At 59.9% G+C, this 11,552-nt stretch overlaps 1 protein-coding gene across 1 annotated transcript in view; it reads left to right on the forward strand.

Moving 5' to 3' along the window:
* The window catches only part of TDRD5 (tudor domain containing 5), a 31,370-nt gene extending 22,186 nt beyond the window's left edge, over window positions 1-9,184 (forward strand). The window contains 8 exon segments of the mRNA XM_055121992.1: window positions 720-789; window positions 1,740-1,753; window positions 1,755-1,935; window positions 2,652-2,810; window positions 3,807-3,950; window positions 5,044-5,208; window positions 7,697-7,874; window positions 8,801-9,184. Coding sequence (XP_054977967.1) covers window positions 720-789; window positions 1,740-1,753; window positions 1,755-1,935; window positions 2,652-2,810; window positions 3,807-3,950; window positions 5,044-5,208; window positions 7,697-7,874; window positions 8,801-9,048 — 1,159 coding nt within the window. The 3' untranslated portion in view covers window positions 9,049-9,184.
* The last annotated feature ends 2,368 nt before the right edge of the window (window positions 9,185-11,552 follow it).

Below are 11,552 nucleotides of genomic sequence, written 5' to 3' on the forward strand. Positions count from 1 at the left end.
GGTGCCAGGGATCGAACCCGGGTCACCTCTGTGCAAGGCAAATGCTTTCCTGCTGTGCTATGTCTCCGACCCTGTTGCAGTCTCTCAGTGTGGAAAATATTGGAGGGATCATGGTAGAAGTTGCAGTGAGAAGCACGAAGGTCAAACTCTATATATGCGCGTATATATGTCTTTATTTTTAAAAAATTTGATGTTTGGGCAACTCCTAGCAGTGCTCAGGGATCGTTTCTGGGTTTGTGCTTAAGGCTTCCTCTGGGCAGGGCTCAGGACGAATTCCCCACTGTGTAGGGTGGGAAATAGCACCGGGGTCAACAGTGTGCAAGGCAAGTGCCTTACTCGCTATACTCTCTCTAGCCCAAGACATCAACTTTAACAGTGCAGGAAGTAAAGTGCCTGAAATTAGGCAAATAGGGGCCAGAAAGGTAGTTCAGTGGGTAGGGCACTGGCCTGGGTAGGGCACTGGCCTTGCATGCAGCCAACCAGGGTTCCCTCTCCGGCATGGCGTATGGTCCCAGAGCACCACCGGGAGTGATCTCTGAGTGACAGAGCTGGGAGGAGCCCTGAGCATCGCCATCACCCCTCCCTCCACCACTCTCCTCTCCTCCCCCCTACACACACGAAACAGTCATGAAGTCACCTGACTGGCCTAAATCAAGAAGCGGGTCTGCGGCGGTTCCAAAGGTGCCGAAACACCTCGTGTCTGTCTCTCCCCTTTGCAGGTGCTGCTACACGAAGCTCCCGGCCCAGGCCATCCCCTGTTCTCTGGCGTGGGTCCGGCCGGTTTAAGGTGTGTTGGCTCACGTCCCAGTTCTCGGGACAACACAGAGGCACCGCGGGCAGCGGGGCGGGGACCTGGAGAAGCGGTACTGGGACACAACCATCCTGGGCGCAGGGGCTTTGAGAGCCGCTGAGGGTGGGGGAGTCCGTGGGGAGTGAGGGCGACCCGAGGCCCCAGAAGTCAGAACCTGGGGCCCCGCCCGGAGCCGAGAGAAAGGGCAGAGTTTCCTCCATCCGGACTCGTCTGTGTCAGACGTGTCCATGATGCGCCTGATTGTGCATTTCTCTCGGCATTTTATTTTTGGAGGAGCCACACCTAGCAGTGCTCAGAGTTTGCTCCTGGCTCTGTGCTCAGGAGTCACCCCTGGCAGTGCTTGGGGTGCCGGGGATCAAATTGGGGTCTGCTGTGTGCAAAGTGCGTGCCTTGCCTGCCTCTCTCTCTCTCTCTCTCTCTCTCTCTCTCTCTCTCTCTCTCTCTCTCTCTCTCTCTCTCTCTCTCTCTCTCTCTCTCTCTCCAGCCTCTCATTTTTCTTTTCCTTTTTTGCTTTTTGGGTCCCACCCGGCGATGCTCAGGGCTGACTCCTGGCTCTGCACTCAGGAATCACTCCTGTGGTGCTCAGGGGACCCTATGGGATGCCGGGGATCGAACCTGGGTCGGCTGCATGCAAGGCAAATGCCTTGCCTGCTGTACTGTCGCTCCGGCCCCTTGTTTTTCTTTTTGATTCTGGCTTTTTTCATCCCCAGATCTCAATATCCTTCAAAGTGTTGTCATTCCCCTCCCTTGAATTCCCAGCCCGCCAGCAGTCGGTGTTGCCATGGTAACTGCAGTGTCTGGGGCTGGGACGGAGCTCAGAGGTGGAGGGCCGCATGTGTGCGCTCCTGGGTTCAACCCCGAGTGTTGCGCTGCTAACAGACAGTGAACACAATCTCCCATGTCTGATCCCTCGGTTTCATTGCAGGAGCACTGGACAGCAAGGCATCTTGCAGTTCCAGAACTGTGCGGCCTTGAAGCCATTGGTCGGGGTCGTGGACGAGTACTTGGATGGAATCCTGAACATCTTCCTGTGTGACACGTCCTCCAACGAGGACGTCTATTTCCACCACGTGCTGAGAACCGAGGGCCACGCCATCGTCTGCCGGGAGAACATCCCCTCCAAGGTGCGGCTGGCACGCGCGCAATTCCGGCGTGTGCAGTTCACACTCCGAGCTCTCGGGGAGAAGCAGTTCTGATGCGGAGGCTATTCGATTTCCTCGTGGACCTCAGGTGTCCCAGAGATGTTCGCCTTGGAGGCCGGAGGGGCCGGGGCAGGCGAGCTCCACCTCTGAGCCACACCTCCTGTCTTTGTCCCCTTTTCCTTTTGGGGGCTGGAGGTCCCACACCCAGCAGGGCTCAGGGGCCTATTCCAGTGTGGCCCTGGGGTGCTGGCCTTGAACCATGGGCCCCTACCACGGTGCCTGCTTCCCGCCCAGACTCCTGCCCACTCCACACGGAGTTCTCTCTCAACTTCAGCCGTCCGGAAAAGACTGGGAACTGTTGGTCTTCTAGAAACGGGAGGGTTGGGGCTGGAGCGACAACACAGCGGGGAGGGCGTTGGCATTTGCCTGGCACGCGGCCGACCAGGTTCGATCCCCGGCATCCCATAGTGTCCCCCGAGCACTGCCAGGAGTGATTCCTGAGTGCAGAGCCAGGAACCCGTGTGGCAACGCCGGGTGTGACCCAAAAAGCAAAAAAAAAAAAAACCACCAAAAGCAGAAAAACTCACTGCGGAAACGCTTCTCACTTGGATCTCAGAAGATAATGGCACTGCGGCCACACTTGAAAGCGCCGAAGGGCTGTTGCCCTTGAGCTGACGCTTCCTTCTCTTCACCCCTAGGGCTTTCGAGAGCTCAACCCCTTAGCTCTGTACACGACAGCCAGCTCCGGACCCGAGGCTGCCGCCGTGACAGAACTGGGTCACCCGTCCCCACAGCACCGCTCCGGTGAAGACCAGGAGGTCAGCGCACAGCCCCAGGAGGGCGAGCCGGGTGCCTTGGTAGGAGCTTTGCTGAGACAATGATGATTTTGTATTAATTGCCTTTTTTTTTCTTCTTGACAGGGGATAGTTTTGGGGTCCCACCCGGCGATGCTCAGGGCTGACTCCTGGCTTTGCACTCAGGAATCACTCCTGGCGGGGCTCAGGGGACCCTGTGGGATGCCGGGGATCGAACCCGGGTCAGCCACGTGCCAGGCAAACACCCTCTCCACTGTGCTATGGCTGTGGCCGCATCATTTTAATTCTTGCTACTGCTTGAGTCCTTTCTCCCTGCAGACCTTAGTGCTGCAAGCTCTGTAACTGTGGCGCATGGTGCAGCACTCCCAGGCCTCCCTGTGAGCGTGCAGTGCCCTGACCCTGTGGTTGCGGGGGAGGCCACGGGCTTCCCAGCCCCAGGGAAGGTGGCCCTGCGCAGGGGTGCGACCAGCGCCATCTCTCCTCCTCTGCTTTCCTTTGCCTCTCCGGCCAAGGCGGTGCCTCTTAAATCCTGTCGCTGCCTCGGTGCTCTTGTGAACTCACCTGCACGAAGCCCAGCGCTTCTCTTTACGTGCCCAGTTCGGCATTTCTCAGTAACCCCCTGACGGGTTGGCAGGTCCTCCTGGGAACCTGGGTGCAGCAGCACACACTGAATCACACCAGGGGCCCGCCCTGGGTTCCGTCACACTGGGGTCGCTCCGAGCAGCATCCCTCAAGCTCTTCCGAGTCATTCCTGAATGCAGAGCCCGGAGTAAGTGGGGAGCTGTGCCAGGTGCGGCCCAGAAACAATCACAGTTCAGCCCCGAGAATAAGTAAAACCTGTTACTCTGCAGATGGAGATGGGGCACAGCGGGGAGGGCGTTTGCCTTGCACGCAGCTGACCCAGGTTCGGTTCCTCCGCCCCTCTCGGAGAGCCCGGCAAGCTACCGAGATGATCCCGCCCGCACGGCAGAGCCTGGCAAGCTCCCCGTGGCGTATTCGAGATGCCAAACACAGTTACAAGTGACCATGTCCTTCCAGCAAGACGCCAGTGATGAGAAGGCCGGCAGCACCCGGAAGTCGGAGCCTCAGGATGTGCTGAGAAAGTGGGAGTCCGGGAAAGCCCCTGACCAGGCGCCCCCGGGGCCCGTCCTGGAGCCTGAGGAGCTGACGGAGGAAACTGAGGTAGGAGGCGAGCCCAGTGGCAGGGCCTCACACGCCAGGGGCCCCCTGGGAAATGGCTCTGCCGTGCCCACAGGCCCCCAGGGCCGAGGGGCCCCTGCCTTTATGGCCCAGGGCAGAGCTGGGCAAGGGGGCACGGTTCTGGCTTCTGAGCTTCCTCCCCGGGCCCAGGCCTGCCACTGTCCCCACCCCCTTCCCGTGACAACGAGCAACGCCCAGCAGGGGAAACGTTTATAAGGGGAGAAATCTTTTCTCGTTTGCTCATGGCTCTTTGCTTTGTTCGGGGCCACATCTGCACTGCCCAGGGCTCACTCCCGGCTGAGCGGGGGACCCCGTGGGATGCCCTTCCCGCCATCTTGTATGGTCACTTCTTTTGTTTTGCCTGTTTGGGTCCCACCTGGGGATGCTCAGGGCTGACTCTGCACTCAGGAATCACTCCTGGCGGTGCTCAGGGCTGACTCCTGGCTCTGCGCTCAGGAATCACTCCTGGCAATGCTCGGGGGACCCTGTGGGATGCCGGGGATCCAACCCGGGTCAGCCGCGTGCCAGGCCAATGCCCTCCCCGCTGTGCTGTCGCTCCAGCCCCTGGATTGTCACTGGTGTCCACCGCTCATGGCGCCTTCGTTCTCTTGGTCGCCTCTTCCGGACAGTCAGAGGCGCTGAGCGGGGGAAGGACAGTCCATCCCGGCCTTGTTATTTCTTACTGCGCAGCCCCAGGTGACTCGCGTTAACTTTGTGGGGAGGGGCTGACGTCCAGCAGGGAGCCCCAAGACGTGACCGAGCTGCAGCCTCAGATGCGGCCCCGCCTTCCACTGCGCCCCCACGCCTGGCGGTCCTGGGTCCGAGCCTTCCCCGTCTGGGGCCGTGCCCGTGGCCGCCTCTCCTGCCCACCGCGTGCCCGGCGTCGGGGCCTCTCACGGCTGCCCCATCAGCTGCGCCTTCCGCCCCGCCGACTCCAAACACATCATCTTCTTCATTGTCCTTCTCCTGATCCCGACTCCCCTTCCCCCGTGGCTGTAAACGGTCTCTCTCTGGGATGTGGGGAGGGGGCTGGCGTGCAGGACCCCGAGTGAGCGTGTCAACACCCCCCTGCCAGGAGGACATCCCCTCCGGAATGCCGAGCCTGGAGTCCGTGACCATCAGCGGCGACATCTGGGATGACAGCTGGCTGCCCTTGCCGGCCATGGTGGGCCGAGGAGAGGCGGCCGACCCTGGCCTCCCTGGGACGCCCCCCGCTGCCGCGTGCGCAGAGAGACCCGTGGTGAGAAAGCTGGGGGCCCGGGGAGCAGCCCCCCTCTGGGACGAGGAGCCGGAAGGGGAGTGGGAACGACCCAGGCGCCCTGATGGGGTCCCGATAGCCGGGGGCCTGGGCGCCCCCGAGCCTGCCCCGGTGTGTGACCCGGTGGTGGCAGAGCAAAGGGGGGCAGTGGGGGGGAGACCCCCATATGCAGAATCCCCCAGGCAGCTCAGACGCCCTCCTGGGAATGTGGTTTGTGCTGAAGCCGGGGTCCGCGGGCGTGAGTGGGCTCACCCCGTCACTCCTCAGGCTCCCGGGGCCAAGAGGTCGAGCAGAGGGGCTCGTCTTTCCGTTCAGACCCCTGAGCACAGCGCCAAGAAGGGCCCCTTTGGGTGTAACCGTGGGCATAACCCAACAGCCACCAAAGGAGAAGCCTTGTGTCTCACCGCCACTACCTCAAGACGCTAAGCTTTCCCTCCTGTCGCCTTTGGCGCAGGATTTTTGCCCTGGATGACCTCTGGGTCTTTGCAGAGAGAATACTGGCCACTCTCGGGCATGACTGGATGCAAATTGAAATCTTTTCTCGAAGGAAAAAGAGCCGTGGTTGGGGCTGGAGCGATAACACAGCGGGGAGGGCGTTTGCCTTGCACGAAGCTGACCCGGGTTCGATTCCCAGCATCCCATAGGGTCCCCTGAGCACCGCCAGGAGTAATCACTGAGTGCAGAGCCAGGAGGAACCCCTGAGCATCGCCAGGGGCCCAAAAAGCAAAAAAAAGGAGGGAGGGAGGGAGGGAGGGAGGGAGGGAGGGAGGGAGGGAGGGAGGGAGGGAGGGAGGGAGGGAGGGAAGGAAGGAAGGAAGGAAGGAAGGAAGGAAGGAAGGAAGGAGAGAAGGAAGGAAGGAGAGAGGAGAGAAGGAGAGAGAAGGAGAGAAGGAGAGAGAGACACGTCCCAAGCGTTAGGATAGCTAGGAGGGCACTTGTCTTGCATGCATCCGACCAGGGTTCGATCCCCGGCACCCCATAGGGTCCCCTGAGCCCTGCCTGGAGTGGCCCCCCAAAGCCAAAATAAACAGCCCTACAGGGTTGGGTGTGCCAGAGAAAAACTCAGGCATGATCAGGATCCCAGAGGGCCAGTGCAGGTACCTGGGCTGTGTGCGGGGGCCCGTGCATGCGCGCATGCTCTGAGTGGAATCCTGCCCAGTGGGCCCCCTCCCCCCCGGCACTGGGCAGAGCAGCCGATACTGGGGGTATGTTGGCTTCCCAGCTCATTCCTGTTGGGACTCGTCTGTTCAGAAGGAAATTCTTTTTTTTGGGGGGGAGGTCATGCCCAGTGATGCACAGGGGTTCCTCCTGGCTCTGCACTCAGGAAATACTCCTGGCGATGCTCAGGGGACCCTACGGGATGCTGGGAATCAAACCCAGGCCAGTCCCGTGCCAGGCAAGCACCCTACCCGCTGTGCTATCGCTCCGGCCCCCGGGAATTCTGCACCAAGTATTAATGACTAACTTCCAGGTGAGCACTAGAGCGTGTGGGCCGAGGCTGTGGTCATTAGCGGACACCGGCCTGGCGTGTGGAGGCCCAGGCTTTGATCCCAGGCCCGGCAGGGAGAGAAGAGCTATTTTCATGAGCCTCACCGTAACATGATGGACGCGGCTTCTACCCTGCCAGTTCCGTCTTTGATATTTGGTGGAAAGCAGAGCGCTTTGGCCGCTAGGATAACACCCGAGGACAAAACCCGCTGCTGATGGTTTCTCGGCTGTCTCATGAGTACCCGGGAAAGAGAACAGCTGATGGAAGTCACGGCTCGGGCAAGGAGGTGTAAAAGCAGAAGCACGGGAATCAGGGCCAGACAGCAAGAACAGCGGGGCGACACACAGGTGACCCGGGTTCCATGCCCAGCCACACATGTGGTCCCCCAGGCCCCGCCAGGAGCAAGCCCTGAGCACTGCCTGGTGAGCCACCAAGCCCCTCCCCACCCCCCCTCCGAAAGAATACAGGTCTAGGATCTGACTTATTGGACACAGGTTTATGGCTGATGAACCCTCTGGGCGATCTGTTTCCCCCAGGATCTGCTCGCTGTGCCGGATGCGGCCATAAAGCATGCTTCGTTCCATAGAACATTCTAGAAGGTCTTGGCCCAGATGTCAACTTTTAGGTTTTGTTTCCTGTGCAGTTCTTTTTCTTTTTTTTTTTCTTTTTGGGTCACACCTGGCGATGCACAGGGGTCACTCCTGGCTCTGCACTCAGGAATTACTCCTGGCGGTGGTCAGGGGACCCTATGGGATGCTGGGAATCGAACCCGGGTTGGCCGCGTGCAAGGCAAATGCCCTCCCCGCTGTGCTGTTGCTCCAGCCCCATGATGGATGTTTCTTGGCTGAACCTCTGGGAAGGTCCCCAGCCCCCCTCCTCCCCGCAGAGACAGTTGGGGGGCCATGACTCGAGTGCCTCTGTCCACGTTTCCGCCTCTCCCCGCCCTGACGCCCCTTACGTGTGTGCCCGTTTGCCTGTCAGCAGCCGCGCTCGGCGTCCCCGGAGCCCCTGGATTTCTCATCGCTGCCGCAGCTGGAAGAATTCTACATCTCTCTCATCCAGGGCCAGCAGCCGGCGGCCGGGAGCCCCCTGGAGCCCGCCGCCCCGCAGAGCCCCACGCCCGCCTCGGCCGAGACCCCCACCGCTCGCCCCGGCCCGGGTACGGCCCCCCCCCCCCCCGCCTGAGCACACCGCCTGGGTCTCCACCCGAGGGGCTCACGGCAAGGCTGGTGCCCCCCCCCCCCCCCCCGCCCTCAGGATGCTGGGCTAGCAAGGGTTTCTCTGGTGACTCCGGGCACAGCTGGATTTTTCTAGAAGGAAATTGGGCAACTGCAGGATTGTCTTCCTGGGATTGGAGTGTGAGCCCATATGTATGGGTTGGGGTTTTGGGGCCACCCCAGGCTGTGCTCGGGGCTGACTCCTCACTCTGTGCTCAGGACTCATTCCTGGGTCTGGAGCAATAGCACAGCTGGGAGGGTGTTTCCCTTGCATGCGGCCGACCCAAGTTCGATTCCCAGCATCCCATAGGGTCCCCCGAGCACTGCCGGGGGTAATTCCTGAGTGCAGAGCCAGGAGGAACCCCTGTGCATCTCCGAGTGTGACCCCAAAAGCAAAAAAAAAATAATAATTAAAAAAATCTGTGTAACCTCGGAATTTTCATTAAAATAAAATTTTAATAAATTTTATTTTATTAAATAAAATTTAAAAAAAGGTTTATTAAAAAAAAAAAAGGAATCACTCCTAGCGGGGCTTGGGGACACTATGGGATGCTGGGATCGAACCCGGGGTGGCCACGTGCCAGGCCAGCGCCTCCCTGTGGTCCCAGCCCGGCCCCTGCTGTCTGCTTTTGGGGTGCCCTGGGGAGAAGCCTCCCCTGCTGCCTCCAGCCGTGCCTCCTCCCCTTTTCTGACGCGGACGTTGGTCCCTGCCTGACGCTCCGCTGTCACTTCTCCATCCTTGGGGCCCGTCACTGTCTGTGCCCCTGGCCTGGGCCCTGTCCCCGCCACCGCCCAGAGGGGGTTTGTTGCACGGGTCTCGGCCAGGACCGGGAGCAGGCGTGAGCTGTGTCTTCTCGTCCTCTTTCAGCAAAGAGCCCCCCCGAGAGCCCCCCGGACGGGGACGGCGGGAGCAGCCACGCCATCACGCTGTTCACGGAGCAGAGCCCGGGCGCCATGGACCAGCTGTCCCTCATCCTGTCCCCCGAGGCCCAGATGTCACAGAAGCTCTACCTGCCCCGCAGCACCGCCACAGCCGCCCTGGGCGCCGCCGCGCGCCTGGCCACGTCCAGGAGCCTCCTGCACTGGTACCCCAGCGTGAAGAGGATGGACGCGTGACGGGGGCGGGGCGGGGCCTCCAGTTCTCGGGGTGCCTGTTAGCGGGCGAGGGGCCGTGGGTGTGAGTGTTGGGGTCTCGAGTTCGTCTTCATTCCTGTCGATTGCTCCCTCTCCCGGGGTCGCCCTTGGTTAGCGCGGGCAGTTGCGGGAGGTTCCTGTGGGTGGGGGTTGGGGTTGGTGTTCCTGGGCTCTATCATGACCGGTAAAGAAAACCTTGGAAGACTGGTTGGTGTTCTGTGATGCGCACGGAGAGAGACGGACGCTGCCTTGCAAGCTCTCACTGCAAGCCAGCCCTCTCTCCTTCTCTCCTCTCTCTCTCCCTCTCTCCTCTCTCTCCCTCTCTTCTCTCTCTCCCTCTCTCTTCTCTCTCTCCCTCTCTCTTCTCTCTCCCTCTTCTCTCTCCTTTCTCCCTCTCTCTCCTCTCTCTCCCTCTCTCTCCTCTCTCCCTCTCTCTCTCCTCTCTCCCTCTCTCCTCTCCTCTCCTCTCTCTCCTCTCTCTCCCTCTCTCTTCTCTCTCTCCCTCTCTCTCTCCCTCTCTCCTATCTCCCTCTCTCTCCCTCTCCTCTCTCTCTCCCTCTCTCCTCTCTCTCTCCCTCTCTCCTCTCTCTCTCCTTTCTCCCTCTCTCTCCTCTCTCCCTCTCTCCTCTCTCTCCCTCCCTCTCTTCTCTCTCCCTCCCTCTCTCCTCTCTCTCCCTTTTCCTGTCTCTGTCTCTCATTCTCTCTTTCTCTCTCTTTCCCTCTCTTCCCCCTCTCTGTTCTCTCTCTCATTCCCTCTCTCCTCTCTTTCCCTCTCTCTCTTCTCTTTCCCTCTTTCTCCTCTCTGTTTCTCATTCTTTCTCATTCTCTCTCTTTTTCTCTTTCCTTTCCTTTCTTCTCTCTCCCTTTCCTCTCTCCTCTCTTTCCCTCTCTTCTCTCTTTCCCTCTCTCTTCTCTCGTTCCCTCTCTCCTCTTTCCCTCTTTCTCCTGTCTCTATCTCTTTCTCTTTTTCTTTCTCCTCTCTCTTTCTCTCTTTCCCTTCCTCTCTTCTCTCTCCCTTTCCTCTCTTCTCTTTCCCTCTTTCTTCTTTCTCTTTCCCTCTCTTCTCTCTCCCTCTCTCTCCTGTCTTTCTTTCTTTCTCTCTTTCCCTCTCTCCTATCTCTTTCTCTTTCTCCTCTCTTTCCCTTTCTTTTTCTCTCTCCTCTGTCTCTCTCTCTCTCCTCTCTCTCTTCCCCTCTCCTCTCTCACCTGTGAGCGACAGTACAGCAGGGAAGGCACTTGCCTTGCATGTGGCTGACCCAGGCTCCACCCCTGGCCCTCCATAGGGTCCCCCCCTCCCACTGCCTTCCAGGAGTGTCCCTGAGCACAGGGCAGACCCCTGAGTACAGCCAGGCGTGGCCCAAACACAGACAGGAAACCCAAATCCCCGTGACGTCTCTGTTCGGCCTTTGAAATCCAGAAATACCACGCGGCTCCGACACACGGGGCCTCAGACCCCCACCTGAGGTCTGGCCGGAACCCTTCCCACCTCACGGCGTGCGTGCAGGGGTGGGGGGCCAGGGTCGAGCTGCTCTGGGCTCAGCCCTGCTCCCCGGAGCTCGCCTGGGGAGCGTTTCAAGAGGGACATGCTCGGTGCCTCTCTCTGAGCACTGTTCTCTGGAGTCACATTGTGTGAGTCGCCAGAGGGCGCCCTGCGGGCTCAGAGGAGAGAACCAGGGGGACGTCGAGGGACGCTGGGGAATGCATGTGCCACTTGGTCACCCAGTCAGAGGAGCCGGACGCCAGCGTCGCTGGGCAGGAGGATTTGCACTCTCGGCCTCGTTCTTTCTCAGGCCTCTACCTGGGTGCCCCGACCCTGCTTCCCGTCGACACCGCCAGCTCCTCGGTCACTCACTGCTCACGCGAAGGAGGTGTTGAGAGAGAGCACAGGGGGCCATTCAAATTCACCTTATTCCCCCCCCACACACCTCTCTCTGAAATCTAGTTATCAGGAAGCAGATCAGGAAGTGCCTAAATGCCAGTGGTTTGGGCTTAACCTTAGAGAGCTGTGTAGGACAGAGAGAAAACAGACATGGAATTCATGCATGTGAATGGTGATATGCTCACAGATTACACCGTTAGGGCCCGGAGCCATAGCACAGCGGGGAGGGCGTTTGCCTTGCACTCGGCTGACCCGAGTTCAAATTCCAGCATCCCATAGGGTCCCCCGAGCACCGCCAGGAGTGATTCCTGAGTGCAGAGCCAGGAGTCAGCCCTGAGCATCGCTGGGTGTGGCCTAACCCCGCCCCCCAATATATATACTTATATAGAAATATGTGGGCTGGAGCAATAGCACAGCGGTAGGGCATTCGCCTTTCACGCGGCCAACCCGTGTTCGATTCCCCCGCCCCTCTCGGAGAGCCCGGCAAGCTACTGAGAGTATCAAGCCCGCACGGCAGAGCCTGGCAAGCTCCCCGTGGCGTATTGGATGTGCCAAACACAGTCACAATAAGTCCCACAATGAGAGACGTTACTGGTGCCCGCTTGAA

Source organism: Sorex araneus, chromosome X (assembly GCF_027595985.1).
Source record: "Sorex araneus isolate mSorAra2 chromosome X, mSorAra2.pri, whole genome shotgun sequence".
In the NCBI taxonomy this organism is placed as follows: domain Eukaryota; kingdom Metazoa; phylum Chordata; class Mammalia; order Eulipotyphla; family Soricidae; genus Sorex; species Sorex araneus.